The 25,152-nt window shown below is 41.6% G+C and overlaps 1 protein-coding gene across 1 annotated transcript in view; it reads right to left on the bottom strand.

Annotated features, from left to right (window-relative positions):
* Window positions 1-3,975, bottom strand: part of Naf1 (nuclear assembly factor 1 ribonucleoprotein) — a 30,185-nt gene extending 26,210 nt beyond the window's left edge. The window contains exons 1-2 of the mRNA XM_028789059.1: window positions 3,630-3,975; window positions 1,694-1,856 (exon numbers count right to left, since the gene is read on the bottom strand). Of these exons, the coding sequence (XP_028644892.1) occupies window positions 1,694-1,856; window positions 3,630-3,904 (438 nt within the window). The 5' untranslated portion in view covers window positions 3,905-3,975. The remainder of the gene's footprint in view (window positions 1-1,693; window positions 1,857-3,629) is intronic.
* Between the last annotated feature and the right edge of the window lie 21,177 nt (window positions 3,976-25,152).

Raw genomic sequence — 25,152 nt, 5'->3', positions numbered from 1 at the left:
CATCAGGGTCAGCTACTTCAAGGTCCCAGAAAGATACAAAAATCAGTTATGAACTCAGTCCTCAAAGACCAAAGCTTGTGTAGCCAAAGATCCTGTCTGACTTCTCATGAATGTCTTCAGTATTCTATTAAGACACACCCACCACACTCACAATTCAGTAAGATTCTGCCTTAAATTTAAAAAAACTCAATGTTAAAAATTCAGACTCAATAAGGCAAATCAAACCACATAGATAAATCTCCTATTCGTTGGTTTTACAACCTGAGAACTTCTGAAAGGTCATCAGAACACATGTAAAACAGACACCAGGTTTCCTTGTACTTTGAGAAAACTACTTGCTTATGAGCCTTTGTTTGCCAGAATCCATCATGGACTACTAACACATAACACAGGAATCCATAAGCCTACAATGTCTAAGTAAAACAAAAATCTTTTCTATGAGCAATAAGTAATATTGATAGAATCCAGCCAAGAAATATACAGTCTTCAGATTTCATATTAAGCTAGTCACTAATTTAGTCTTTTACACTAACTACAAGTAATGATTACCAACCTTCTAAAAAGCACTGATAATAACTTAAGTACATAGACTAGACCAAATACAAGCAATTTAGCCTGTACTCTTAATTTCTGAGACTATCCTCTGGAACTGTAGATTGTAACCAAATCTGTCATCCTTTTTTGAAGGAAGATTTACACACTGTAAGATAAAATAACCCCAGAGAAAGTTATGCCAACCATCTCAATGAGGTGCTGCTATAACTTGTTTCCTAATTGTGACTTTTTAAAATAATGAATATAAAGCTTCAAGTGACTAGGTATCCTAAAAAGCTTAAAACACATTGAATAAACATAGTGAATTCTGCATTCTAATTCTCCAAATGGAATTAATTTCAAAGGTTTCAATTACTTTGGAAGAAACAAAAAAAAAAGCAAAAACAAAAACAAAAAACAAACAAACAAAAAAAGAAATGCCATGAACTACAAAATCACCATGTCGATCACCATGACAAAGAGCAAGTCAGAGAGAAAGGGCTTACACTTCCATATCACTGTTCATTGTTCATCACTGAAGGAAGTCAGGACAGGAACTCACACAGGGCAGGGACCTGGATGCAAGAGCAGAAGCAGAAGCCATAGAGGGGTGCCGCTTTCTGGCTTGCTTTCCTTGGCTTGCTCTGCTTACTTTCTTATAAAACCCAGAACCACACGACCAAGGATTGCACCACTCACAAAGGACTGGGTCCTCCCCAACTGATCACTAATTGAGAAAATGGCTTATAGTTGGATCTCATGAAGGCGTTTCCTCAACTAAGACTCCTTCCTCTCCTGATGACTCTAGCTTGTGTCAAGTTGACGCAAAACAAGTTGACACAAAAGCCAGTACAGTATTTTCCACACTGTTTTGTTAGTGCTAGAGAATGAACATAGATCCTTGGGTTTTTCATGCATGCTAGTGGTCCAAAACTGACTGTCCTGTGTCCAGTCTCAAAAGTATTCTAAAGATCTGAAAACAAAGTGTTCACCAAAGTCAATGGTATCAACATGACTATCAGTTAAGCATCGAGTGTCAGGGTTAGAAGCAGTCTCTCTATAGACGCTTGTAGAAGACTGTCAAAGCCCAGCAGAGGTAGATCAAAAAGCCAAGAGGAGGAGGCACTAAGTTTATGGAACAATCAATGTAAATACTTACATTAAGAAGCAATTCATCTTTTGTTTTAAGAGGAAAATTCTTACTTTCTTTCTCAACTTGGACATCCTCCTCTCCATCTGACAACACAGGAGGAAGTGATACACAGGAGGAAGATGAAGAAGACGACGAAGAGGAGGAGCTTGAGCTATCTGAATCTGTTTCACTGTAGAGGAAAAGTTGAAAACTTGGTCAAGTACTATCATAATTAAAATAAAATCTTGTTTCAAGTAGGAAACATTTCAAACTGACTTTGTGGGTGGGCTATTAGTTTGTTGTTTGTTTTGGTTTTTCTTTTTTTTTCTTTTTTTGGTTTGGTTTTTCGAGACAGGGTTTCTCCGTGTAGCCCTGGCTGTCCTGGAACTCACTCTGTAGACCAGGCTAGCCTGGAACTCTCGAACTCAGAAATCCGCCTGCCTCTGCTTCCCAAGTGCTGGGATTAAAGGTGTGTGCCACCACCACCCGGCTTGTTTTCGTTTTTCAAGACAAGGTTTCTTGTGTAACCCTGGCTGTCCTGGAACTCCCTTTGCGGATCAGGCTGGCCTAGGCCTCAAGAGAGATCTTCCTGCCTCTGCCTCCCGAGTGCTAGAATTAAAGATGTGCACCACACCACCAGACTTATTTAGTTCATTTTTAAATCCTTGACTTACTGCAAGAACAGAGCTCATTAGGATGGAAGGTCGTGAGAAGGTCAGAGTAACACTGGGATGAAGAATAATTGTGGGGAGAAGCCACAAATGTCATTGGCTATAACTCCTAAAGATGTATAAAACCTGGACCCGCTCTGGGCCAACAGTGCCTTGTTATAAATCTCTACAAATATAATTAAGCCTATGTCAATCAGTGACTAATGATAACTCTAGGCCAAGTACCTGCCTGATTCACCTCTGGATCAAACTACTTAATTCTATAACGAGTTTCTTCTTACCTTGGAATTCTTCAAAGTTGCCATGGTGACCACCTAACTCTGAAAACACTAGGCTTGACACAACCAGGCCCCTAACTTCAGCCCATTTTATGTGCTTTTTTTCTCCACCTAGCTCTTCACACCTTCTCTAATAGAAACCATTCTCCCCGGCCTCTCTTAGTGGTTCCTCCAAGTCTCCTCATCATGATTCTATCTTGTCCACCTGCTCAGAAGAAACCCCGCTCACCTCATGCTTACTCAAACATCTGTAGTTTGATAACCTTCTATATTCTGGGTCTTCTTCCACAAAGAACAATACACAGGAGAAATGTCTGTGTAAAGCACAGAACCCCAAATTACCAAGAAACTGGTTTGCAAATTTCATAGAATCCTGCTCCCCATGAAAATTCTACAGATTAACATTAACTGTGAAGAAGCAACTTTAGGAGAATGGTGGTGGATGGCTGCACCACCCTGCACTTGGAGGGTGGAGACAGGAGGACCAAGAGTTCAATGTCAGCCTCCCAGGCTACAGACCAGCAGTCTGGGCTACACGAGATCCTTGCTGGGAAAGGGGGAAAATGAACTTTGAAACGAAGTCATCCTTTTCCTGACCCTCAACTCCTAAGGTTTGTAAAAAAGCAGACTCGATGAAAAAAGTAGCAATCTGAACTGAAACAAAATCCAGAAGTTCTAACCCTAAAGTTAGAACGTTAATCTGAGTTCCTCTGATAACAGAGGAAAGTAATTTTACAAATAAGTTACAAACGTCGAGGTCTCTACACTGTAAACAGGTTACTACCTTCACTTGTAACTTTGCGGACTATGAAGTTTGGAAAGGGAAGAGGGAACTCCCAGAAGTAAGCTGGGACCGTGGGAAAGCAATGCAGCGAGATCAGGGTACCAGCTAGCTCCCAGCGAGCACGTGCGCACAGAGCATCACCTGCGCCGCCCCGCAGAGCGCGCGCGCGCACCACTACCTAGGCCCCGTGTCGCCCGGCCCGTGTCCCCCGGCTGCCGCATGCACTCGACCTGTCCGAATCCGAGTCGGATGAGTCCGAGGCCTGGAGCACTGTTGGCGGCTCCGCGGCAGCGTCCGGCCCGGTGACGCAGGTCTCGCTGGACGGCGGTGGGTTTCCGCCGGCATCCGAGCTCGGGGCCGGCGGCGGCTGCTCCCCGGCCGGCCGGGCCCGCTCCTCCGGCTCAGCGTCCCGGCGCTCCTCAGGTGGCGGCGACGCTGCAGACTCCAGGCCGGAGCCGCCGAACTTGAGCGTCTGCAGCTGCGCGGCAGCCTCCACCACCTCCATGGCGCCGCACGGGCCCCAGACCAGCTCCGGCTTCTCCTCAGAAGACGCGCTCGCCTCCCGGGCCGCACTAAAACTCGTGCGTCTCTCAGGTAACCGCAGGCGGAGCGACCTGAAAACACGCCCCCAGCGTCTTTCAAGGGACTTCCGGGAGGGCGGGTGACGTCATCGACGAGCCATTGGTTCCCAGGGATAGGAGGATTCGAAGTGCAGAGGCAACCTGACTTCCGCGCGGTCCTAAGTCCGTCGTGTTCAGTTCTTTTAATGAACTGTGTTTCTTACTAAAGCCAGGGCTTCCGGATATGATGGGAATGAAGGGATGATTATAGTACTAGTTTCTGTACATGAGAATCTTGAGTCGGGACGTCTTGAAAAGACACTTTTTAGTAATTTCTCTTGAAAGTTAAATGAAAAGCCGGGCAGTGGTAGCGCACGCCTTTAATCCTAGCACTTGGGAGGCAGAGGCAGGTGGATTTCTGAGTTCGAGGCCAGCATGGTCTACAGAGTGAGTTTCAGGACAGCCAGGGCTACACAGAGAAACCCTGTCTCGAACAAAACCAAAAAAAAAAAAAAGAAAAAGAAAGTTAATGATAAAAATCACATTTTCATTCTCACCGTAAAAGAAAAAAAAAACAAACCTATTCTTTTCCCCAGTATGTTGAAAAGGCAACAGTTGTGAAGGATTTTACTGATGATATGGCAACGCTATATCATAGTGGATGCTGCTTCATAGAAATGGTGGGGTGACTCTAAAATGTAGCACTTTAATCTGGACATCTTTTAGTCAGATTGTAAGGCACTCAAGCACAAAGTTTTTTTTTTTCTTTTTTTTCTTTTTAATTTATTTTATTGGATGTTTTATTTACATTTCATATGTTGTCCCCTTACCCCATCCCCACCCACCCAGGAACCCCCAATCCCATCACCCCTCCTCCTTCTTCTCTGTGGATGTAACCTCTATCTACCCCCCCACTCCCACCTCCCCACCCTCAAAATTCCCACCCCCTGGGGCGTCCAGCCTTCATGAGGTCAAGGTTCTCTTCTTCCACCTATGCCCAGCAGGGCCCTCCACTCTTACATTTTCAACTGAAGCGCTGGATCCCTCCCTAAGTGCTCCCAGGCTGGTGGTTTAGACCCTCGGAGCTGTGGTTGGTTGGTATTGTAAACACAAAGTTCTTAAGACTTGGGGAGAAAAGGCAGGTGTTGATGCACGCCTTTAATCCCAGCACTCAGGAGGCAGAGGTAAGTGGATCTTTGCGATTTTGATGCCAGCCTCGGGTGCTGAGCTAGTTCCAGGATAAGCAAAATTACAAAAAAAAAAAAAAAAAGACATAGGAAAAGATCAGAATTATCTGGTTTTCTGGGTCTTTAATTTGATGCATCAATACCTCACTTAATAATATTGCAACAATTTTGTAGACATACATATTCGTGAAGGACTATGTAAAATTTTACATATTTTTTACTGACAATTTTTTTATAAAAGCTCCATAAAAGACTATTAATTAAAGTAAAGGAAGAGATGGAAGAGATAATCCAGGCATTCCTGCACATTAAAATGTTTACAATCAAGTGTGAGTTTTAAAAGCAAAGGTAAGCTGTACAGTGGTGGCACATACCTTTAATCCCAGCACTTGGGAGGCAGAGGCAGGTGGATTTCTGAGTTTGAGAGTTCAAGGCTAGCCTGGTCTACAGAGTGAGTTCCAAGACAGCCAGGGCTACACAGAGAAACCCTGTCTCGAACCCCCCCCCCCAAAAAAAAAAGATGATAGATACTAATGCAATGAATAGACAGTGTTTCTCAAGTAAATCCACATGTCCTAAAACCCCAATTCTATCATTTTTCTTGAAATATGAAAACCTGGTGTAACTAAATCTTAATTTTCTTATCTGTAAAATACAGAAAAAATATTATTTCATTTAGTTTATAGAACATTATATACGGTTTTATGGAGAAGCAAGACTTGTCCAAAATGCATTCAGTATACAGAAATCCCTGCAAAGTGAACCAAAGCTTGGATTTCTGAATAATATGTATCATTGATAATGACCAATATTGCAGAGATGAGCAGCTGAATTTTAGAAGACATTTTATTCAGAAAAATTCTGTGGGCAGCAAAATGTTGTATTTTTTTTTTAGGAATTTCAGGATGATAGCAGTCTAAACTAGAGGTTAAGTCAATGGCGTAGAATAAATGACAATTCAAAATCTTAAGCCTGAAACAAGGTACTAGAAAATTTGTGACCTAGGAAAGAACAAATATGTTGACCTTGCCTGTAAAACTGGAGAAGCTGGAAAACGCTAATGAGTGTGTAAAATTGACTCTGAGGAGAAAGCATCACAATTCATTGAAAATGCCAAAGGGAATTTAAAATACAATGGCCATTCAATAAAAAGTTATGCCCAGAAGCAGAGTTCAAGGATAATTCCAGAACTCACCTGCTCATTCCCAAGTTGTTTATTTAGCATTGTTTTGAGCTATGCACAGCTGAATACCTTGTTTGTACAAGATTAATGAATCACAATCCTACTCAGAAGGAATTTATAATTCAGTAAAAAGATTAGTTGGAAAAGGAGAAATATTTGTGTGGTAGAGAAAGGAATTTTAGAAGCATAGACTATGGCGTCTGGTTTGGTTTGGTTTGGTTTTTGTTTTTCAAGACAATGTTTCTCTGTATAGCTCTGACTGTCCTGGAACTGTTTGTATATCAGGATGGCCTTGAATTCACAGAAATCCACCTCCCTCTGCCTAGAGATTAAAGGTGTGCCTCACCTGGCATTTCTGTTTGTTTTCATACTGTGCATTTTTATGACAGAAATGCGCAGACGCAGAAAACTGAGAATGGAGAAGACCCTTGGTAAGGTAAGAAACTGAAGTATGCAGTCTGGGAAGTAGCGTAACTATTATATTCACAGTAGCCATAACCCTGGCTCAAGCATATTTCAAGGACCTCCTGCAGATCATTTAGCAGTGTGATGCTGCTGGGCTCAGGGATTTATAGAAAACAAGACTTCTTCACACAGATACAACTTTTTTGGACCTTAAAACAAAGCTGACCCTTCTAAGGATAGCTCAGACTTTTCTCTGTGAAGCCAATAGCTGGCTATAGAGATATAATAATATTTTGTAACTGGCCCACATCAAATACAACAATAAGAGGGGAAAAGATCACAAAGCCCAAGAATGCTTTCCACATAGAGACTCAGCTAGCTGGTAGCTACCGTACCTGACTATATCTGTCCCGTGCGGCTGGGCCACCAATGGCCTACTTTGCAGTATTGGAGAGTGAAGGCAGGACCTCTAATATGTTATTCAAGAACACTTACCACTGAGTCCCACCCCTAGCCTTACACTGTCTGTCTTGTTAGACCAGAAGAAAACTCCTGAGTTCCAGCCAGTGTCTAAGATCATCTTTGACAGAAATGGAAACAAAGTGGAGAATTTGCCCCTAGGATAGATAGGGAGCCCCAGGACCGTGCCCCATACCCACCCAGCACTGTAGCAGGCTTTTACATTAGGGTGAGTGAGCTAGACTTTCAAAGAGATCCATGGATCTGTTAATCTGAGAAAACAGGAAATCTTCACTATGGAAAAAAATTAGACAATTTCCTTCTCCAAACCCCAAATATTTGCACTAACAACAACAACAACAACAACAACAACAAAGCAACCTAATTTCCCAGCTTAGGTTACAAGCTCTACTTGATCTGAATGCCGTTTACTCTCTTATTTTTGTCTTCTGCTCTCTCCTCCTCTCTTGTGCCCCATGGTTTCTGGTTGAGAAGTCCTTCAGTCTACCAGATTTATTCTCCATATATGATCTTTTCCCTTTGCTGGTATTATTTCTTTGCATAAGAACAGAAATTATTTACTCATTTTACCTAGGTACATGTAACACACGAGAAGAGACCCCTCAACCAGTCAACTTTGGTACTCAAGTATTAGTCACTACCTATGTTATTATTGATCAATATTTTCCGTCCAATATCTTCAAGTTATACTTATGAAATCAGGCACTACTTATTATATTTATTATCTCTTATTGTCTCTTTTTCTCCTGAAAAATGAAGTCTCATGAACCTAAGAACTTTGTCTAACTATTACAGCTATTCCTTTCCTATCTAGATGATAACAAATATTATGAAGATTTTTTGAAACATCAATTTTGTGTGTGTCCATGTGTAGGGGCAGGTACATGTGGAGGTCAGGGGAAAACTTAAAAGAGCTGGTTCTCTTCTTCCATCATGTGGGTTCTAGTGAACTCAGCTCCTCAGGCTTGACAGCAAGGGAATTAACCCACTGTGCCATTTACTAGCCCCTAGAAAGATATTTGAGTAGAAGAATGAAAGAAAAATAAAACTATATAAAACTTATATTTTATTTTTATATATATTTTTATATTTGAAATAACACCAAAGGTGACACTGCAGTTGTTCATTCTCTGTATATTGCTTCAGCAATATCTAAGAAAGCCACTGTTGCTAATAAAAATCTCTTGTTTCTGAGATGGGGACAATCTCGGTTTTAGGATAAGAATAGCTGTCCCTGTGCCTGGCTTTGAAATAGGTCACTCTTTCACAATTGATGCTTCTTCTAAGTGCTTGAATGTTTCAGAATGTCCTGAATTTACCTCCAGTACTTCCAGAACCTTCCTGCCTACTGCATTATTTCTAATTGCTGCTAAACTTAGCCTGAAGTGTTTAGCCCAAGGCTAACTCTAACCTTTTGGCATCTGAGTACCTGGCACAATCACCTGTAAAATTTCCAGAGAACTTGCCTCCTGTTGATTTAACTCCAAGTCAAAGGCCAAACCCCACTTCAGAATGACACATTATTTAATATGTGAACATAAAGCTTAAGAAGACAATTTAGCAAATATACAATATTCTGTATACTGTTAAGACTGAAAAATTACATTACAAAGAAAACAAACAAAAATGAATCCTAACTAATTCATAAGGCTGCTGCCCTGTATTGTCTATCTTGCTGTTCAAAATGTAGAAGGAGGTTGACACCTGTCACAGGGCACTGAGTAGAATCTTTGACCTTGCATTACAATTCACAGTTTCATTGAGTGTGGGAGCTCCTGCCTGTAATTCCAGCATTCACTTGGGGGACTGAAGCAGGCGCACCCTAGGGAGTTTAAGGCTATTTAAGGTTTGTAGCCTTAGTAAGACCCTATGTCAAAAACAAAAACCCAGGGCTAGTGAAATAGTTCAGTCACTGATCTGCTTGCTTATCCAAACATGAAGGGCTGAGTGTCATCCCTGGATCCCACTTTAAAACAAAACAAAACAAAATAAAACTATCTGTTAAAGAAACAAAGAAAGGAAGAAGAAAGAAAAGATGAAGGAAGGCAAAAGAGAAAAAGTAAAAGAAAAGAAATATCGGAGCCAGGCGGTGGTGGCGCATGCCTTTAATCCCAGCACTTGGGAGGCAGAGGCTGGCAGATCTCTGAGTTCGAGGCTAGCCTGGTCTACAGAGTGAGTTCCATGACAGCCAGGGCTACACAGAGAAACCCTGTCTCGAAAAAACCAAAAAAACAAAAACAAAAACAAAAAAAGAAAGAAAGAAAGAAAGAAAGAAATATCGGACAAGTGAGCTGGAGAGTTGGCTCAGCAGTTAAGAGCATTGACTGCTCTTCCAGAGGTCCTGAGTTCGATTCTCAGCAACCACATGGTGGCTCACAACCATCTGTAATGGGATCCAATGAGTGGAATCTGGTGTGTCTGAAGACAGCTACAATATGCTCTTATAAAAAAAATAAAATAAATTTAAAAAGAAAATATTAAAAAAAAGGAATGTCAGACAGGTTTGGTGTCTTAATTCTGGTTTTATTGCTGTGAAGAGACACCATGACCGTGTCAACTCTTATAAAGGAGAACTGTAGTGTGACTATTTTAATAAATCCTGGTGCAGGGTTACTACCTACCTACCTCGATGGTTTATGTTCCCAAATGAAAGATATACACATAGTCTTTATATTTTAATATTCCTTAAGCAGCACAATAGCTGGGTGATTGCCTAGCTTTCATGCTGTTAGAATCTACCTCCCACTGATGACTCCAAGTTACTACTTACTAATTTCTATGTTCCATCTTGGCTGCTCTTAACTCCAATTACTTAGCTCTTTGGGCCAGGTTTTCTTGGCCCAGAGCCCAGGGTGCTCTCCTTGCTTCTCAACAATCTCTCTTCTTCACATGCCTAAAGCATGGCATCTCTTTCCCTCCTGCTTCCTCGAGGTCCCAAGCCCAAGAAAAATTAAAATACACCTATGTCTCTCCTCCCCATCTATTGGCTGCAGGAATATTTATTTACCAATCAGAATTAACTAACAGCATGTTCCCAGAAGCTACCTGCAGATGTTCTTCTGCAAACAGTTTTTGGGGACCCAATTAGCATTAGAATACAAGCAGCTACAGAAAACATGTAATTGGAGTTGACTTACAGTCTCATTATCATCATCAGTTCCATTATCATCATGGTGGGAACCATGGCAACGTGCAAGCAGACATGGTGCAGGAGAAGGAGCTCAAAGTTCTACATCATGTGTGGAAGCAGACATGGTGCAGGAGGAGCTGAAAGTTCTACATCATGCATGATCCATAGACAGCAGATGGGGGCTGTCTATCTCACTGAGTGTCCCAGAGAATATAGAACATCAAAGTCCCCTTCAACAGTGTCACAATTCCTCCAACAATGCCACACCTAATCCAATAAGGCCATCCCTCCTAATACTGACATTCCTTCTATCCAAGCATTCAGACACATGAATCTATGAGGGCCATGCCTATTCAAACTGTCACATTTAGTGTCATGTATACCAATGCTTTCTCTGAGGAGGAAAAATAGGATATGGGCAGATCTTGAAGGCTCACTTGCCAGTTAGCCTTGCTCTACACAGTAAGTTCTAGGCTCCTGAAAATCCCTGTCTCAAAAATGATGGTGGGTGTGCAGCCACCATCAAGGGTTAGGGTTAGGGTTAGGGTTAGGGTTAGGGTTAGGGTTAGGGTTAGGGTTAGGGAGTGCAATCCAGGTATTGAATATCTTATTGTCTTAGTCAGGGTTTGTATTCCTGTACAAAACATCATGACCAAGAAACAAGTTATGGAGGAAGGTTTTGTTTATTCAGCATACACTTTGACATTGTTATTCATCACTGAAGGAAGTCAGGACAGCAACTCACACAGGGCAGGAACTTGGAGGCAGGATCTGATACAGATGCCATAGAGGGGTCCTGCTTACTGGATAGCTTCCCCTGGCTTGCTCAACTTGCTTTCTTATAGAACCCAGGAATACCAGTGCAAGGATGGCACCACCCAGAGTGGGCTCTACCCCCCTTGATCGCTAATTGAGAAAATGCCTTACAGCTGGATCTCATGGATGTATTTTCTCAAGAGAGTCTCCTTTCTGTGTGATACCTCCAGCTTAACACACAAAAGTTAACACACGTCAAGTTAACACACAAACCAGTTACAGCCAGTAAATTTATTGTAGACCAACCCATGTACTTAGGTTAGCAACAAGTTCCTCAAGCTCCCAAATGCTCAACATCTCTTCTTCATACTTCTCCTTTGGTCCCCATTCTCGTAACAGTTCCCCTGTCTGCTAGTCACTCACTGTGTACAAAGTCCCAGCCTCACAAATATGCTGAGTGATTTTATGTGAGTCACTTAGTTTTGCTATCTGCTATTTATTCATTCAGTCAGCAAATCAACTAATTCGTGTTAGGTATAATCCTAGCTATCAGGAAGAAAGTGATCAAATAAATTAAAAACCTCATGAGCTCATGGAACTCACAATGTAAATTTTTTGTTTTACATGAGAGATGATGTTAAAGCTCATCCATAGGTACCAGGAAAGGACTAGAGTCATGGGAGACTGGGAGGTTGAAGAAATTGTGACGAACTATGGTAGATTGAATACGCTTACCCCATAGGGAGTAGCACTATTAGGAAGTGTGGTCTTATTGGAGGAGGTGTGGGCTTGTTGGAGGAAGTGTATTGTTATGTAGGTGGGCTTTGAGGCCTTCTATGCTCAGGCTCAGCCCGTGAAAGAGAGCCTCCTGAATGCCTGCAGAAAACTGCCCTGTGGTTCAAGGTGTGGAATTCTCAGCTTTTTTTCCAGCATCATGACTGCCTGTACACTGCCATGTTTCTCACCATGATGATAATGGACTGAACCTCTCAAACGGTAAGCCAGCCCCAACTTGGTCATGGTATCTCTCCACAGCAATAAAACCCGTACTAAGACAGGAGCCTTGGACAAATAAACATTTTATTCACCAACACACTGATCACTAGGCACACAGCCTCCTGAAGGAGCCCAGGCACATGGTAACACACAGGCTTCACTCAGACACTGGCACACAGACTGCAAGGAAGTAGACACCCAGACCTTCAGAAAAGTCCACAGGCAGCCTGGCAGCGGTAAAGGCATCTGACATCAAGATCATTGTCATTTTATTGCTGTAAAGAGACACCATGACAGTTACAACTCTTATAAAGGAAAACATTTAATTGGAGCTGGCTTACAATTCAGAGGTGTAGTCCATTATCATCATGGCAGGAAGCATAGTGATGTTCAGGCAGACGTGGTGCTGGACAAGGAGTTCTACATCTAGTTCAGAAGGCAGCAGGAAGAGAGACTAGAAAAATGGACTTGCTGGAGCATTTTGAGAACCCAAATTCAACATCCCTTGTGACACACCTCCTGCAACAAGGCCACACCTCCCAACAGTGCTAGTCCTTATGAACCTATGGGGCCATTTTCATTCAAACTACCACTGGCAAATTATACAGAATCACACAAAAATGTTACTCTGTACAAAACAGTTCTACAACAGAGTCCATCACTTACTGCCTTTGGGGTCCTTAAACCTCTGGTGTCAGCCATTTTGTGCTGACTCATACTCAATATCCCCTTACAGCCTTGGGCTTTCAACAGATGGCCACAAGGACAAGGGTTAATAAATGTATTGGAACTTTTCAGGCAGCCCTCAAGGAGAAGATCAAAAAAGGGTGAGGCTGGCATCCCAGAGTCCCTGTATATGGTATAAGGGTGGGAAGAATTTAGTTAAACTAAGCATTTAATCACAAAAGTCAAGAGCACTAAAGAGTTGATGTCCGATTGTCTAAAATTTTCCTGTGACCTAGCTTTAATTTCCAAAATTTCTTGAAGTCAGAAACATTTGCCAATGACAATTGCTTCCAGTTCATTTCAGTGTATACAAGAGTAGACGTGTACAGCTCAGATCGAAGCCTATGCTGTCTTTAATGACACTGAGAGGTTTTCTAATAGTTGTCACCTAATGCTGAGAAGAGGCTGTGTGGTGTCTTAGCTGAGTCACTGTTTGTACTTTGATGTTGTAAGTTGAAGTCAGGTTCTGATTTTTTTGCCCCATAGTAGAGTAGGGGAAGTGAGGCACAAGTTTCAATGTTTCCCCCCAAGCATTTTTTTACTGGATATGATAGTTAGTGCTGACTGTCAACTCAACAGGAGTCAGGATGACCTAGGAGATAGGTCTCTAGGCAGGTCTGTGAGGCATTATCTCGGTTACTTTAACTGAGGCTCGAAGACCCGTTCATTACAGGGTCCTTAGTGGGAGGGTCAGGAGATAAGAAGATAAGAAAGTTTGGAATCAAGAGGTCTTTCTCACATAACCTGTGGCTCGTGCAGGCAAGTTTATTAAGTACACTATTTTTCAGGGGAAAGATGGGACAGAGTGATCAGGATGACATCAACAAGAGGCTCAGAAAGCAATATGCACAAAGGGAGCACAGGTTTCCCAAGAGCATTATGACCTGGACACACAGCGAACAGTCTTGTGACTGATAACTCTCATCTCCTCAGTGGGAAAGGCCAAGTTCCCAGGAACTGAAACCTTAATTTCTTACAGGTCCAGGCCCCAGCCCCAGACTGGCTTTGCCAAATATGCCCTGGGCAAGGACACAGAACTAGGTTCCTTCTGTCATTCCATCTGGGCCTCTGGGAAGCCTCGGATGGTGTTGGCTCTCAACAAGCTCTAGTAGTCATCATGTCACGTTTTCACAGAAACGTTGCCATTCCATTCCTCAAGACTGAACAATATCTAAGTAAAGGTTCATTGATTAAGTGCCCTGGCTGCGTTTTCAGAGGACCAGTGCTCAGTTTTCAGCAACCACACCAGGCAGCTCACAATTAACTACCTGTGACTCCAGCTTCAGGGGATCTGATGCCCTCTTCTGGCCTCCAAGAATACCTCCATGCAAGTTCACACAGACACACACAAACACACAGACACACAGACACACAGACACACTGAACTTTGCAAAAAAACAAAAGTAACTCACTAACTTACTACTCTCCTCTAACTCTCACAGAGTAGGAAATGACTCCCCTGCCTGGTGAGCTGGGAGTAACAACTGCACATGTTAGCTGGGTGCCTCTGGGAACTCCATAAGTTCTGTGTCCTGAAGAGACTGCATTTTTGAATTACCCTCCTTTATATAATACTAACAAGTGCACATATATGCCAGTGCTGTTCTATGTGCCAGGTACTGTTGTGCACATTATACTAAATTGACTTTTTTCCATAAATATTAGATAGAGAGAATTATTATCTCTATTTTATGAAACAGGAAACTGAAACTTAAGGAAGTTTAATTAGTTTCACGAGATTATATAGCTAGGAAAGATTCTGATCATTCCTCCAGAGGAACATTGAAAATTCTAACTGGTAGAGTGACTGGATAGAGAGATCTGTCTGATCTCAAAAGGCTATTTTGCTTTATATCTAAAGAGGTTTTCCAACCAAATCATTGGATAATCCTCCTCCTCTTCTTTCCCTCCTCCTCTTCTTTCCCTCTTCCTCTTTTCCTCCTCCTCTTTTCCTCCTCCTCCTTCTCCCCATCCCCCTGTACCTCCCCCCCCCATGTCTCTGTGTTCAGAGTGCATGCATGTGGAGGCAAGAGGACAACTCTAGGCACAGTTCACCTTGTTATTTGAAACAGGGTCCCATTAAATTTCTCAGGTTGGCCTCAAACTTGACATCCTCCTGTTTCAGCATCCTGAGTAACTAGGATTAAGAGTATGTGTTCTCGCTCTAAGTAATTTTATCACTAATTAGGATAATTTTCCCACCAAGTACTTCTGAGTCCCATTTCTAGCTTTCTCTGTACTCTGCTGGAAAAGACATACATGGAATTTATTGGAAACTCCAGAAACTACACTGATAACCAGAGTCCATAAAGAGGAAGCCACCTACAAAATGAATTTTTCAGTGCTAAATATGAACACCTTTAAATAGAATGTAACATTCTCCAAGGAGGGTATTTCCAGCTAGCATTGCCTGATGAAATCGCTTTACTTATGGGAATGACATTTATCTGTTACTGATGAAGCCAGAACCCACCAGCCACACAATTACTGAGAACTTGAAATGTGGATAAGATGGCTGAAACAAACAAACAAACAAACAAACAAACAAAGTACTTCTATTTAATGTTACTTAGTTTCAATTTACATGTTCCTCCAGGTAGGATATTAAGAGACTAGGTGTGACTAAATTCAAAGAATAAACCTGTCTAGACCTAAAGTCATACATTGCTGAGGCAGCAACCATGTTGGATGATGACATTTCAAATTTTTGTAATCCTGTTCAGACAGCGTCTAGTGTTTCTCTTATGGTGGAGTGCTTCAGTTCCCAGTGGACACTTGCTTGGTGCCTAGTGTTTCCTTTATAGTGGAATTGCTACCAGTTCCAGTAGACACTCCAATAGTCAACTGTTATTACACTTGCCATTCCAATGTGACCCTGTAAGGACCCAGGAAGAGGACCCCATCCCAAGTCCCAGTTAGCCCGTACCCAAGGAGACACGAGAGACTGACTTGATGCAATGGCAAAAGGCAGTTTACTAACAAGGGCCCTTGGATCGAAACTCATCCCATGCAGGGGAGAGAATTTCAATGAAGACCCCAGGAAGTTTAGAACTTTTATAGGGGGAGGCACAAGGGGGAAGGGAAAAGCGGGAAATTCTGGCACGGTTACATATGATTGGATATTTCAAACATCAGCACTTTGCGTAAGCAATCATTTTGACAGGTTGGATGGCCCACTATTTTTGACCATGAAGTCTCAGACCTTCTAGGATAAACACCAGGTGGCCCATTACTCACTTGGGCATGTTTAGACTGGTCAAGATATGTCTTTGGTTGTTTCTACATTTCTGGTCACCTCGTCCCTAGAGGGGCTTGATATTTTTATTATGGCTATTCTCAGCAAGCTCAGCAAGCTGTCCTGCGGTCTTTGCCAAGTTGTTTGTGGTCTCTGCTGAGCTGTTTTAATTTTTACCCTTACAACCCTGGCTATCTCCGATTCCCAAAAGTGGCCCATGCTGAGAACACTTCACATTTAATTTGTTTGGAACTCATGTCTCATGGAAGCAAGACAGTTTTCAAAATGGTCATCTCACTGGAAACCCAATGGTCAAGTCATCAACTTTTTTTTTAAACTTTAGCTATCATTTCTTTTGTTTTCTCAAACTCCATTAAATATATTTTTCCGAGCTGGAGAGATGGCTCAGTGGTTAAGCACACTGACTGCTCTTCCAGAGGTCTGAGTTCAAATCCCAGCAACAACATGGTGGCTTACAGCCATCTGTAATGGAATCCAACACCCTCTTCTGGTGTGTCTGAAGACAGCTACAGTATGCTCATATACATAAAATAAATAAATATATCTTTAAATATGTTTTTCCTACCCAAACCAACACAAAAGAGACTATGAAAGTGAGAGGGATTGGAACTGGGGAGATGGCATCAGTAAAGCTCTTGTCATGCAATCTTGAGGACTCAGCAGCCATGTGAAAGCCAGATGCAAAGGCACATGCCTTTAATTCCAGCACTGGGGAGGGAATCAGAGACAAGCAGATCTGTAAACTTCCAAGGCCAGTCAGCTTGGCCAAATCTTTAAGCTCCAGATTCAGGGAGAGACTCTGGTTCAAAAAATAAAGGGGAGAACTGTTGAGGAAGACACTCAACATTGACCCAGCCTCCATACACACTTGCAAATGTGAGCACCCATACATATGCACATGCATATGTGTTCATGAAGTAAGAGGGAGGGATTACTCCCTACCAGGCAGGCTTAATAAGATGATACAAGGAAAAATAAGTAAAGCTGATTTTTTAAAATTTCTTCTTCTTTTTCTATTTTATCATTCTTTATTCATACTGCGTTTTAAAAATATATATTTTAATTAAAAGAAGATTTCATCACTTTCTACCAATTCCCTTTTCTTCTTCCATCCCTCCCAGCTACCCACCCTCCAACCCCTCTCATGTTCCCCCTCTTTAGTGGGTAGTCTCTTTTCCTTTGCTTATTATTGTTACATGCAGATGTCTCAAAATTGTATTCATATATTTGTAGAAAGCTGCTTTTCATATGACATCAATCTTTCACATTCCAAATAACAGGCATGGTTACATAGGCATAGTCTATTAAAACACAGGAAACTTCCTGCCACTGAATACTCTTACAGCCACAGCCAAGACTCCACAAAGCTCACCAGCAGCGTGCTTCCCTGAGTGCAGAAGGCAATTCAAGCAAAGACACAAACTGTTGCAAAGTGGCCCGTACCAGTGTCAGTGTTTGTTACTTTATTTTTTGTCTATTTGGCACACGGCAAAATATTTTATCCAAACCCAGTCCTAAATGCCCAACTCCAATGTCTCACTAGGATATGACCCCAATGAGCCCACCAGGGGCCTACTTGCTGTCTAGTCAGCATTCTGTTGCATGAAGAGTCATCATGACCAAGAGAGCATGTATTTGGGGCCCTGCTTACAGCTTAAGAGGTTTAGTCAATTATCACCATGATGGGGAACACGGCAGCAAGAATACCAGGCATGGTGCTAGACAAGTAGTTGTTAGGTACATCCTAATCCACAGGCACAGAGGGAAACTGAACTGGCGGGCTTTTGAAACCTCAAAGCCCACCCCTAGTGACACACTTCCTCCAACAGGGCCACACCTCCTAATCCTTCTAATTCTTTCAAAGAGTGTCATTTCCTGGTGACTAAGCATTCAAATATACGAGCCTATGGGGGCCATGCTTAATAAAACCAACACACTCCCTAAAACCTATCCCAGACTAGCTACTATGTAAGGAACATGGGAGGGAGGGAGGAATGATCATCCTCTTCCTGGCAAATCAGTTTGCAGTAGACTTCGGGTTCCAGGTTAAAGGGTTCTATGACACGCTAGACACAAATACCGATTTGTAGCCTCTTCTGTAGACTTCACTCTGCAGGCCAGGCTGGCTTTGAATTCTAGATCCTCTTACCTCCATTTCTCAAGTATTGGAATTATGTTTTTATCACTTTTTATTCTTCTTGGAACCCTTTTGTAAAATTTTCCCCCACTGTCATTTCAGACTTGGATTCATGTTTCAAGTCTCTTTGTCCTTTGAGCAATGTCTTACTTAGGGTTCCTATGGCTGTGATGAAACACCATGACCAAAAGCAAGTTGGAGAGAAAAGCATTTATTTGGCTTATAGTTCCACATTCTAGTACATCATTGAAGGAAGTCATGATAGGAACTCAAACATGGTGGGAACCTGGAGACAGGAGCTGATGCAGAGACCATGGAGGGGCGCTGCCTGCTGGTTTACTCCCCATAGCTTACTCAGCCAACTCTTTATTTTTAGCACAAAACAGAACCCAGAATCACCTGCCTCAGTGTGGCCCCACTCACAGTAGGCTGGACCCTTCCACATCAATCTCTAATTAAGAAAATGCCCTGCTGGTTTGTGGTAGTACATACCTTTAATCTCAGCCCTCAGGAGCCAGACGCAAGCCAGTCTCTGTAAGTTCAAGGACAGCATAGTCTACAGAGTGAGTTCCAGGACAATCAGAGCTAAACAGAGAAATTCACTATTGAAAAATGAAAAATAAATAAACAACTAAATAAAATGCCATATAGGCCTGCCTATAGCCCAGTCTTATTGAGACATTTTCTCAATCATGGGTCCTTCCTCATAGTGACTCCAGCTTGTATCAAGTTAACATCTAACTATCCAGACTGGGAAATAGATCAGAGACCCACTTGCTCACACATTCAAGAATCTCATAAAAGCACTAAACTGGAAGCCATAATAAATACACAGAGGACCAGGTGCAGACCCTTGCAGGTCCTGTGCCTGTTGCACCAGAATCTATGAGTTCCTTGTTTTCATGGTGTCTTCTATCCTCTCTAGCTACTCTACTTTCCTACCTCTTCTACAAGGTTCCCTGAGACCTGGGGGAGGGATTTGATAGAGACGTTCCATTTAGGGATAAGTATTCCAAGAAAATGAGTGTCTCTCTCTTTCTGTGTAATATCTGGCTGTAGTCTTTGCATTTATTCCCGTGTGCTGAGGAAGAAGCTTCTCTGAAGATGGCTGAGCAAGACACTGATCTATGTATAGCAGAATGTCATCAGGACTCAGTATATTGCCTTTTTTTTCTTTCACCAGTAGCATTTGGTTTTACCCAAATTCCCTGGGCAAGCTAGTCTTTGGTCATTCAAGCAGTGTTGGGAATAGGTTTCATCTCATGGAGTGGGTCTCAAGTCAAATCAGATACTGGTTGATTATTCCCAAAAGCTTTGTGCCAGCATTGACCTAGCATATTTTGCAGTCAGGACACTATTGTAGATCAGAGAGATTCCGTGGCTTAGTGTTTATGTTTTCTGGTATCCTGAAGAGTAACGTTGTGTACCAAAGACACAGCACATAGGGGTGAAGGCTCTGTGTGGGCACCAGCTCGACTTCTCCATGTTCAATAGCTTGTATAAGTGTTCTATTGAACAATGGGACCTTGATGTCAGTTTATGTAGGCTAGTCTATAGTTTTGGCAACAGCCTGGTTTTTTTTTTCAGGCTAACAATTCATTTAAATGTATCCCAATCTTGGTACTGTAAGCTTTATTTGGTGGCAAAAGATGGCCAGTTGGGTTTCTGTCTCCCTCGTCATTTGACAATTTCCTTTAGATATATAATAGGAAGTAGGAAAAGATTTTAACCAACTACACATTGGATAGAGAACCAATATACAAAGTATATAAAGACGTTAATAAACTAGATATCAAGATAACAAAGAACCCAGTTTAAAAATTGGGTACAGATCTAGACAGAATTCTCAGAAGACCTCAAATGGCTGAAAGACACTTATAAAATGTTCAACATCCTTAGCCATCAGGGAAATGCAAATCAAAATTAATTTGAGGTTTCATCTTACACCTGTTAGAATAGCTAAGATCCATAAAATAAGTGACAACTCATGCTGCTGAGGATGTGGCATAAAAGGAACACTCCTCCATTGCTGGTGGGAGTGCAAACTTGTACATCAACTATGGAAATCGATGTGTAAGTTTCTCAGGAAGACAGGAATCCATCTATCCCAAGACCCATCTATAACGCTCTTGGGCATATACCCAAAGGATGCTGTCCTTCCTCCCACCACAGAGACATGTGCTGAACCATGTTTATTGCTACTCTATTCCGAATAGCTAGAAACTGGAAACAACCAAAGTGACCCTCAGCACATGAATGGATAAAGAAAATGTGCTACATTTGCACAATGCAGTATTACTCAGCATTAAAAACATCAGGAAATTTGGGTGTAAATGTATGTACCTAGAAAAAAATCATTCTGAGTGAGGTATCCCTGATGCAGAAACACAAGTATGGTAAGGAATCACATGGGTTTCAGCTGTGTAGTCAAGAACAATACTTCAATCCATAGAACCACAGAGGTTGGGTTATAGAGTACAGATCTTGTTAGGGAAGGGAATTAGAATACATATTTATAGATGGATTCAGCAGAGGCTGCAGCAGAAGGATCAAGCGGGAATAGGGGAGAGAGGCGGGAACGAACAAGGGAGGGAATGTGTGGAGAGATGGCTAAAATGCAGGGCCGTTTGAAGGGTAGTATGGAAATCTAATGAAGAGATTCTTTTATATCCTGGAACAGGCCAATTTAGTCTTACCTGTGTGTAAATTAGGTACACATTTGAGATGAATGTGGTCAGTAAATTTGAATGCTTTTGGGAGGGATTCAGATTGTTCTATGGAACCCATAGATTAGAAATCCTGCAAGCAAGGGAGGGAGACCTCATTAAAAAGTTCCAAGGGGGCAAGAAGAACGAAGTAGTAAAAAAGAATTGGATTTTAGTTTTTTACTTCAGTCTAGGTTTATGAATTCATCGTAAAACCTGAGGTGAATACGAGTTCCCTCAGGATTTTTATAGACGTTTTGTTGTCTTTGGGTCTGTAATTCTCAACAACTACCTACGAAGCTGGGCTGCCTTGCTCCTGTCTCCTGTCACTACCTTGGCTAATCCTGCTTCATAAATTCTGCTTTACAGACACTATAACATCCTTTGCCTGGGGCTTGCTGCTGTGAGCCTGGCCACCACCCACCTGTCTCACCTTTACTGAACTAACATGACAGTAGTAGGAGGCAGAGTTGCCAAAAAAAAAAATGACAGTTCGTCTGGACTTAGCCAACACAAGATGGGCACGTGATAATTCATGCAGTACCTCTGCTGTGTTTGACTTTTGTTCATTTTCAGACATCTGGGGTTAATCCCCTTTTTCTAAGTAGTAGTTTGCAGAGTAAACTACTCCAAGGGTTTCCATGTGTTACCTGTAATTTAATCTTGGAGTTTTACTAAAATTGATTTTTCTTTTCCAAGTACAATATAAAGCCACATGAAAGTTAAACAGAGGTCAATCAATCGTTGAATGGTTTCACAAAATAGCAAATCAGCTGTCACCATTTCCAATCTGGAAAGGCACTATAAAAACAGATGTTTTGTGGTTTGTGTGCTGGATGGGAGGAAATTGTTTTCACCTTGCTTCACTGAGATTTGATGATGGGTGAGTGAAAGCTCTTATAGGAAATATTGTATTTTTCTCTTGTATTCAAAAATCAAGTGTGTCAAGGTTATTTATCCCTTATTCTCAGAATTAAATTATGATACCAATCAGTAGATTAGTTAGTGCTGGTATCTCTGGAAATATAATACTTAAATGACAGAGAAAAGAGATACTTTGGCCTAATTAATCCTAAAGTTTTATTACCACATGCAATCTTGTGTTCTGATGAAATCAGACAACAGCATTTCTGTGGGCTTTTTTTCCTCCTGAGATCCTGTGACTAACCCACTTCTTAGGACTTTTAAAATTCTTGTGCTTATATTTATTGCATGTGCCTGCCTGGTGTGTGCATGTGCATGCTTCTCATGTGTTCGTGCCATGGATCCTGTGTGGAGGTCAGAAGACTTCTCTCCCCTTCCCCCATGTGGGTTCCAAGGATCAAATCAGGCTTGGCAACAAATGCCTTTCACCTGGCACCTCTCCATCCTCCAGAAACATGACTTCCTATGACGGCAGAGTCCCTCTTACCAATAACCATTTTTACCGTTTACCAGTGTAGTATCAAGTTAAGAAATACTGCTTTGCTAATTGCATGTACCCCATTTAAACAATATACTCCATTTCCTCATGAAGTGGCTGGCTTAAAATTTTCCTAAGAACGGAGCTTGGTGATACATGCCTACAATTCCAGCGACTCAAGATGCTGAGGCAGAAGGATCATAAATTCAAGGCCAATCTTGAATACTAGCATGACCCTGTCAAAACCAAAAGAAAAGAAAGCAAAACTAGACTAATATTCATTTTTATGTAGGGGTATTTCATACAGGGATGCCTCCACCTTCTTGTTTGCCCCCATTATTTCTCTAGACGGTTTCATTTTTACTTTCATTCTAAATATAGATGCATGCTTTCTTGTGACAATGTAAAATCCAAGAGTCCCAAATCAGAGAAAACCTGTATTTGTCTTTGTGTGACTGTCTTAAAATTGCCTGATGCGATTTTATCAAATTATATCCATTTTCCTATAAACAATATAGCTTTATTCTTTAAAGTGGAGAGGCATTTCATGTGTATATTTGCCATGTTTTCTTTATACACTCCTCTGTTATTGGCTAGCTAGCTTGGTTCTATAACTTAGCTGTTGAGAATATTGCTGTAATAAACACTGATGTGCAGGGATCTCTGAGACAGGCCGATGTGGAGCCCTGCAGGTAAATTCCCAGAGCTGTTATTGTTGTTGTTGAGTTACAAGGTAGTTTCATTTTTAGTTTCCTTGGAAGCTTCCATACTGATTCCCACCCAGGTGAGTCTAGATTACATTCCCATCAGCAGTGAATAAATATTTTGGTCCACATCTTCACCGTGATCTTTGTCTAATGAGTGACACTGACTGACATCCCGCCTAGGGTAAGAAGGAATGACATCCCACCTAGGGTAAGATGGAATGACATCCCGCCTAGGGTAAGATGGAATGGAGTGTTAGAGTCTCATTCAGTGGGAGCTGATACAGTGTTAAAGAGCCTTGGCCTTGAAGGGAGCTTGATAACTCCTAGGACATTGGTCTTTCTGTGTTTTTTGTTGTTGTTTGTTTGTTTGTTTGTTTGTTTAAATATGCCCATACCTCATCAGAAAGCACTTTGGAAATGGATACGCCTGTGATAGACAGGTTCATTTACTTAATTATATAAATATACTACATTGATATTGTGTTGGGTTAAAATTTACAACAAAAATAAGAAGTCAAACTGAAAATTTAGATGAAGCTTTAGCTGATACATACTATGCTATTAACACAATTCAAGCTTCAAATGTAAAAGCTTAAATGAATGGTACAGAAGCTGTTTTACTCATTGATTACATTGTTTCTTTCTCTTTAAAAAAGCAAATTTAGTCAAGCTAAGCCTACCTGGAATCTCAGCAGTTGGAAGCTGAGACAGAATGATTTCTACAAAATTAAGGTCAGCCTAGGCTACAGAGTGAGGTCCAGCACAGCAGACACAGAAGAGAATGAAATCTACTCTTAGGAGGTGAGAAGCCATTGTCTGCTCTCTTAAAACTGAATCTAGCTGAGTAGGTTAATCACCTGGCCAAGGGCAGTAGTCTTTGTAAGTTACACTACAGAGGGCAAAGGAATTACTGTCCCTTTAACTGGATTCTGGTCTTTGCCCTCCCAGAATTCCTGCTACCTAGTGCTACCACTCCACTCTGACCATGGGTTTCACTGGGTCTACCTGGTGCAGCTTCTTTTTCCTTCTGTGGATTTTCTTTTGGATGCTGCCCAGAACATCCGTCAGCTTTCCCTGGTACTTTGGACTTTTTACTCTTTCCCTGAAGCTCCCCTCCACATTGTGCCTGCTTGTTTGCCGCGTTGCTGACCACCACTCTGTGCCAACTTCACTTCAACAATATGGCTTTTTCTTTCTCTATGCATTCTTCCTCCTCCAGGCAGCTGCAAAGATTTGTAGCATTCCTGCCTGAATTTTTCTTAAACTTAGGAAAATTGTCTTCAAGCTTCTAACTAAATCTATTCTTAACTTTTTTTTTTTTTTATTGAATCCAAAACTCCAAAGGGGACACTGATTTTCAGTAATGCTGCCAAGAAAGAAGGAAAGAGAGTAAGAGAAAGAGGGAGAGGAAGTGGGGGGAGGGGTGAGAGGAGAGAGAGAAAGAAGAAAAACTAAAATAACCAGTTGGATAAGAACTTTCCAAATATAGTTTTCATAGCAATATTGGAATTCCAGTTTCCAAGTCATAAAATTAATGAGAATTATTAATGAGCTAGGTCTGAAGTCTGAGTCCTGTACATTGGTATGCATATTTTACACAAGCTTTTCCCATCATTTTTTAATTAATAAAAATGCATATACACTTATTTTAGACTCCAGATTAATTGAAATATGCATACATTTGCAATGACTGAATTGGGTTAATTATTGCAAACTATACCTGATTTCCCAATTCAAAGAGCGTACCACTCTGATCACAGTAAATGTGCTCTCGTTTCTTGAGAATATTTTATTATATAATTCAGTAAAATTTGGTAAACATTCTGTAGGTTCTTTGAGAGTTGACAGGATGTATTTAAACATATTTCTACCCACTCCTATCAAGTCCTGCCTTGTCTTCCCTACTTACCACCATTTGTGTGCTTTTTTGTTTTTCTCCTTGATAAACCATTGAATCTGGTTTGTGCTTCCTGCATACCCCCCCCCCATGAGGCTATCCACTGCAGTGTGGCTGACCTAGCAAGACCCACAGACCCACAGTTTTAAAGAAACCTGACTCTCTTTTCCCCAGAATGTATTTGCTGTCAACAGCTCCTCAGCTAGAGGAGAGGTTTGTGAGCCCC

Source organism: Grammomys surdaster, unplaced genomic scaffold, assembly GCF_004785775.1.
Source record: "Grammomys surdaster isolate TR1022 unplaced genomic scaffold, NIH_TR_1.0 125780, whole genome shotgun sequence".
Taxonomy (NCBI): domain Eukaryota; kingdom Metazoa; phylum Chordata; class Mammalia; order Rodentia; family Muridae; genus Grammomys; species Grammomys surdaster.
Note: the sequence above shows the minus strand (reverse complement) of the source record. Positions and strands in the feature narration are given on the sequence as shown.